At 68.1% G+C, this 6,445-nt stretch overlaps 1 protein-coding gene across 1 annotated transcript; it reads right to left on the bottom strand.

The window, feature by feature from the left end:
- Positions 1–5,218: 5,218 nt before the first annotated feature.
- On the bottom strand, positions 5,219–6,091 carry ATOH1 (atonal bHLH transcription factor 1). Its single transcript, XM_075499273.1, has one exon. It carries the CDS (start codon positions 6,089–6,091, stop codon positions 5,219–5,221), a length of 873 nt encoding a protein of 290 aa, XP_075355388.1.
- Positions 6,092–6,445: the final 354 nt, after the last annotated feature.

The following is a 6,445-nucleotide window of genomic DNA, read 5'->3' as shown; positions in this document are numbered from 1 at the left end:
AAGTCCCGGCTACCCGCCGAGCTGAAGCGGGTGCGGCGGGTCGGCACCCACGCACCCCGAGTATCCCCGGTTAAACCGAGCTGGGGGCGAAAAGCCGCGGGAAGCGGCGGAGGAGCCGAGCGCTCCCCGCTCCCGGCTGCAGGACGGGGCAGGGGCGGCCGCTCCGCCGCCGGCGCCCCGCGGGGAAGCGCCCGGCTGCGGCACCGGCCGGGGGGGCCGGGGACCCCGCACCCATCCCTGTAGCAGCTCGGTCAAGACGCCTTCTCCCTCCTCCCGGTCCTAAGCGGGGAGGGAGAATTGCACACGCCAGAAAGCCACCCATTGTGGCGTTTAAATGCCTCGCCGCTCAAACCGCCTTTGACACGCCTTGGCTGGGCTCCCAAAGGCATCCCGTGCCATTTGATAGCACTTCAGAAGAGGCCTCTCTGTCTTCCCCGCTCCGGGGCAGCCTGGAAGTGGCCAGAGCCGGCGGAGGCAGGGCATTCACCGCACAAGAGCAGCGCAGCCAGCGCGGCCGCGCTCTCACCGAGCTCTCCGGGGGTGCAGCAGCTCTGAGAAAAGGACTTCGGGAGAGTCAGCCTGAAGTTAAACGGGGGGATGGCGGCAGGGCTTTCCGGGGCCAGACCCCAGCTCCGGGAGGGCTGCCGGCTGCGCGCCCCGGCCCCGCCGGACACCCAGCCCCGGGGAAAGCCCCTTGCAGCGTTGCAAGGACTTGGCCGGACCGGCCAGCTTGCCCCCGTGTCCCCGGGGAGCGCGGGTGCTCCTGGCCCCAGCCTGGGCGCTGCGGGGCTGGGCTGCCCGCCGAGCGGATGCTCCCCGCGCCGGGCTGGCAGGTCCCCGCCTCGCCCACGCACAAGCCGCCCCCTCGCCCCTTCCCCGCATTTTTCTCTCCCCGCTCTCCCGGACCGGCGCGTCCCGGGCAGATGCGAGGGTGGGTGGCCGGACCCCCAGGACGGCTCCTGCCGGGTGCCGGGGTCGGTGCCCGGGGGCGGCAGGGCCAGAGGCGGGACCACCCGTGCCGGGGGTGCACAGCGGGGCCCAAGGCGGGAGGTGCCCGCTCGGGGACGGGGCTGCGGGGCGGAGAGGGGCCGGGGCGCTTCCCCCTGCTCCTGCACGGTAGGCAGCAGGGGGTGACTGCCTGTCTCCATCCCCGCTGCAGCGGCTCGGACCCCTGTGAGCGTGTGCACGCGTGTGCGTGCGTCCACGCGTGTGTACGCCTGTGCGCCCGTGCGTGCCGGCCTCCGCGTGGGCTCGCCCGTGCCTCTGTGGGCGCCTGCCTCTCCGCGCTGTCGGAGCAGACACGCTGGGCCGTTCCTGCGTATCCTTTCCTCCTCCTTTGTCTCCCTTTCTTTGGCTTTGACTCTTTCAGGTGCCCCGGCGGTGCCCTCGCGTGCTGCTGGTTGCTGGGAGGTGGCGTGGCTGCCACTGCGCTGCTGTTGTGCGAGAGGAGGGAGGGAAGGGGGCTTGAATGCTGGCTGTTGTGCTCGGCTGGGGTTGGGGGGCCGCCGAGGAGGAGGAGGAGGAGGAGGAGGAGGCCGATGATGATGATGATGGAGGGGAGGGGGTGACGATGGAGCTCACCGCGGGCGCGCAGCTCCCTGGGGAGACGCCTGAAAGGCCGCTGCGCTCACCAGCTGACAACGCGTGCTCCGCTCCAGACACGGCGCACCGCGGCCGGGAGCGAGGCCAGACCCCCCCTCCGCCCCCCGGACCCCCCCATTGTCCGCCCCATCGCATTGTCCGCCCCGCTCTAATTAAGAAACACTGGCCCCACGGCCAGCTCCCCCCCACCCCCCCGTGGTCCCTGCGCTTTTCTGGTCTCCCCTCGCCGGGTTTAACCCTTTCCCCCCCTTCTCTCCCTCCTCCCTCCCCGAGGCCAGCGGTTGAGCAAACAGCAGCCGAAGCGCTGGAAGGCAGCGATGCGCTCCGGCCGCCGCGCTGCAAACTCGCCCCCCCCCCCCCCCACCGCCGCGCCTCGCCCCCCCCCTCCAGTCCCCCGAAATCCCAGCGCTAAACCCCGCCGCCGAAACGGGCGGGCAGAGCCCCGCACCGGAGCCCGCGGCTGCGGTTTATCCGGCGACCCGGGCTCAAAAGGCAGCGGAGCCGCCGTGAGCCTCGCACAAAGGCGACCACCTCCCCTAGCCCCCCCCCCCCCCCCGGTCGTTTTGCACACCCCGGAGGATATTTAGCGTTCAGCCAAAATTTAACGCTCGGATAGTGCGCTTCTGGCTCGCCCTTTCCAAATAAAAGCCCGTTTAAGATGATAAAACCCCACGAAGCAGCAAAGGGGGCGAAACTGCTTCCAGGGGCTGGTGCGCGTCCCCGCTCTTGTTAAAAAACTTTGCGCTAGTCTATACAAAACAAACACTGTCGCAAGCTCAATAAAGCGATTTATCCATCTTCATTACTTAAAGAAATGTTGTCTCTTTGTTTGTTTGGGAGATATTAAGCATGCTTAGCTTGCAACACATAGTTGATTCCTTTGCTAGTATCTTGGATACTTGGATCTGACTTTGGAAGGTAGGAGCTAATTGCTAATAATGGAGAGAAAGGAACCAGCCAGCATAGCGGGAGTGGCCTGGCATATGGGGAATGAGCAGTCTGAAATACTCAATATTCAAGTTTCCAAAATATTAATGAGATTATAGCAACCTGCAGCTATACGTTACAGCTTGTTAACGGAGTCTAAGAGAGGGGGGGCCTGCCAAGCGGTTGTTATGCAAACTCTATAGCTGAACCTTAAAATGGAAATGCGGCTGGGTACCTCTTTCAAAGAAGTGTTTAAAAAAAAAAAAGAAGAAAAAGCCCCTCAGACAGCCCGTGCTGCGCCGTCGCTGCGAGCACCACCGGCGCCACGCCGTGCGCTCATCTGCCGGGGGAAGGGACCCCGTCCCAGGGAGCGGGGAGGATTTTGAGCTGCGCTTGTCAACCCCTTCGCGTCTCCGCAGCCGCAGAGGCAGCGCCCGGGACGGCGGGGCCGAGGGAGGGTGCGCGCACCCCTTCAACCCACGGCCGTCCCGCCGGCACCCCGGGACCCTCTCCGGGGGGTGCTGCCCCGACCCACGGCGGCAGCCGCTTCCCCCGCGCTGAGCACATACCCAAAACAAAACAAATAAACAAAACAACACCCCCAGCCCCCCCAAAAAATTGGTGCTACTGTGCTCCGCCGCATCACTCCCGTGCTGCGAGCCCACGCGTGCTCCCTAAGAAGCGAGACCGGCTCCCAGGGCCCAGAAATAAATGCCGTAAACCAAAGGTGACCCAACCCCAAAAAGCCGGCCGTTTTTAGGACGGGAAATGACCCTACCGATGAACTTTTCACCCTGCGGGACCGTACCCCGCCTCGGCAGGTACGGGGCGGCGGCAGCGGCGGCCGCGGGTGTTTGCGGCGGGCGGGCAGGACGGCAGCCCGGGGTTACCGGGGGGGCAGGCGCCCGGTTTCTGCAGGGGAAAGCGACACTCTCACGGGCTCCGCTCCCGCGGGGGCTGCTCGCTCCCGGCCGCGCCTGGTTAACTGATCGCCCCTTAGGCCCCCCCCGGTGTCACCGGCTGAACCCAGCGGGACCCCGGCACCGGCACGGCTCCGGCTTAGCCCCGGCTCTGGTGTCACGGGCAGGCTGGGCAAAGTGTCAGCCCCCTCCGGGTTTAATCCGGTTGAGCTCAGGGGCCACATCCTGCTCCCCCGGCGACCCGCCGCGCTGCTCGCGTGTCCCCAAAACCCCGCCGGCTTTCCCAGCCCTTTCCGCACGGCTTACGCCCCCCCCCGCGAGACAGACGAGGCTCCGTGGGGGCACCCGCTCGTGTCCCCGCCGAGGGGGGGGAGCGAGAAGGGAACGATGTGACTCGAGCGGCGGTGCGGGGCCAAGCGGCTACCGAGCAGCGCCAAGCCCCTCACCCTGCACTTGTTGCAATTACCCCGGCTCAGCTGGGAACGGCGGGACGGAGATGGGGCCCGATCCCGGCGGTGCAGGCAGCGGGGGCAGCCCTACTCCACGCGGGGCACAGACCCCCCGGCCCCGGGGTCCGCGCGGTTCCTCTGCAGGGAGCCGGGGCGGCGCGGCCGGCCGGCTCCCGGGGGCATCGCCCGCCGGGGGCTGTCCCGCTCACCCTCCGCCGCCGGCTTTGGACACCACCCCGGCTCGGGGCGTGCGAGGGGAAAAGCGAAACCCGACCGCGCTTTCAGGCTGGTTTTGTTTTTTTTCCCACGTTTATTTGATCTCAAAAATGTTTAAAATTAAAATACATAAAACAATGGCAGCTGGCTTTGCTAAAATTAAAATAAACGATTCTCGTCGTAGAAAAGGGGTTTTTTTTAAAAAAAGAGAAGCAGAAATAGTAGCAAACACTCCATAATAAATACGTTTCCTATTACCACAAAAGCAAAATAAACGGACATAAAAGTTTGACACGACAAAACTGTTTTCGTTTTTAAGAGAGCGTTAGGATTAAGTGGCTTAATTAAATATTGGTCTCCAATTGGCAGTTAGTTTGTAGCTTTCCTCTTGAAACCGCATCTCCAGCCGCTGATAAAGTGCTTGCGCCAAGTTTCCCCCCAAAAGACGCCGACATGGTGCGCTAAGGAAAATCCACCTTTTCTCCGCTATTTACAGGACAAGACGGTGCGTTATTTACATTTGTGTGTGTGTGTGTCCACAGCAATACGACCCAGGGCAGGATCGGTGTCCTGGATGACGCGGGTGTCAGCGCGGGTGCACGCCCGGGTGTGGAGGGCGCCGGCGGCACCCCCGCCCGCCGGCAGCAGCGGCAGCGGCGGCAGCGGCGGCAGCGGCAGCAGCGGCAGCAGCAGCAGCAGCAGCGGGGCCAGACTTGTTTCTGGTGCATCAGCTGCTGGCCGGCGCGCAAGCCGGGCTCGGCGCTGCAAAGTGGCGTGTTGGCAGGAGGGAACGAGAACGACTTCTAGGCAAAAGAAACTTTAGAAGTGGTAACTAAAAATAATAAAAAAAACCCCAACCAACTCTGACAGATAGGGCGCGTACAGTCACTCGCTAACACCCTGGACAAACCGAGGAGCTGCCCGCGGGTGGGAGAAGAGGGGGCGGATTTCAAAGCGACCGAGGGGAGCCGATGCCACCCGAGACGGCGCAGCGGCCGGCCGCTCACCCCGCGGCGGAGTCCGTGCTCCGAGGGGCGGCCGCGGCCCCGGCCCCGGCGCGGCCCGGGGGAGGTGCGGGGGGGTGCTGGGGCCGGCGCCCCCGCCCTAGCTGGCCTCGTCCGAGTCGCTGTAGTGGGAGCGGGGCGAGAACTCGCCGTCGCTCCTGTGGGACCGGGGCGACGTTTTGCTCCTCTCCTGCGGCGGCTGCCCGGGCTGCGGCATGAGGAGGGCGGGGGAAGGGGCTCTCTGTCCCATCAGGGCGCCCTCCGCAAAGGAGGGGAAGTGCAGCGGGTCGAGCTGCACCGAGTAACCCCCCGCGGCCGGCGGCGGGGGGAAGCGAGTCCTGCCGTGCCCGGGGGGCGAGGCTCTCGACGGCCCCGGCTGCGGCGCCGGCGGCCCCGGCGGCGGCCCGGCCCCGGCGGCGCAGGGCGGCTCGAAGGCGGCCCCGCGGTGCTCGGCCTTGCCGGGGGCGTCGGGGGGGGCGGCGGGGCTGTGCAGCAGCTCGGCCAGGGCGCTGATGTAGATCTGCGCCATCTGCAGCGTCTCGTACTTGGAGAGCTTCTTGTCGTTGTTGAAGGAGGGGATGACGTTGCGCAGCTGGTCGAAGGCGTGGTTCAGCCCGTGCATCCGCCGCCGCTCCCGCGCGTTGGCCGCCAGCCGCCGCTGCTTCTGCACGCCGCTCACCTGCGCCCGCAGGCCGGGCCCGCCGCCGCCCCGCGGCCGCCCGCCGGCCGCCGCCGCGCCCCGCGCCCCGCCGGGGCTGCTCCCGCCGCCCCGCGCCGCGCTCCCCGCCTCCGCCGCCTCCTCCTCCTCCCCGGGCAGCAGGTAGCGGGGCGAGGCGGCGGGCAGGCGCGCGGCGCAGCACACGCCCAGCCAGCCCGGGGCGAAGCCGCAGCCGCCCGCCTCCGGGCCCAGCGGCGGCTCGGGCGGCCCCGGCTGCCGGGCGCCCTCGGCCCAGGCGCCGCGCGGCAGGCTCATGGCGCTAGCGCGGGCGCCGCGCGCCCATGGGGGCCGGGCCGGGCAGGGCAGGGCCGGGCCGGCTCGCGGCGCTGCCCGCCCGCCTCGCGCGTGGCGGCCCGACGTCTCCGGTGTCGGCCGGGCGCCGCGCCCCCCTTTAAGGAGCGGCACGCGCCGGGGTCCCCCCGCTCCCCCTCCCTCCCTCGCGCCCCACCCCTCCCGCCGCCCGCCCTCCACTCGCGCCGGTCGCGTGTCGGCGCGGCCAATGGCGCGCGCGCGGGGGCCGGCGCGTGCGGGGAGCCAATGGCGCGCGGGGCGCGGCCCGCCCGGCGCGCGGCGCGGGGGAGCGGAGGTTGGGGATGGGGGGGCGGGGGG

The sequence above is a fragment of the Mycteria americana genome, chromosome 4 (genome assembly GCF_035582795.1).
Source record: "Mycteria americana isolate JAX WOST 10 ecotype Jacksonville Zoo and Gardens chromosome 4, USCA_MyAme_1.0, whole genome shotgun sequence".
Lineage (NCBI taxonomy): Eukaryota > Metazoa > Chordata > Aves > Ciconiiformes > Ciconiidae > Mycteria > Mycteria americana.
Note: the sequence above shows the minus strand (reverse complement) of the source record. Positions and strands in the feature narration are given on the sequence as shown.

Excerpts from the sequence above, each read along its gene's own strand:
- ATOH1 (XM_075499273.1), bottom strand. The coding sequence starts at position 6,091 with ATGAGCCTGCCGCGCGGCGCCTGGGCCGAGGGCGCCCGGCAGCCGGGG.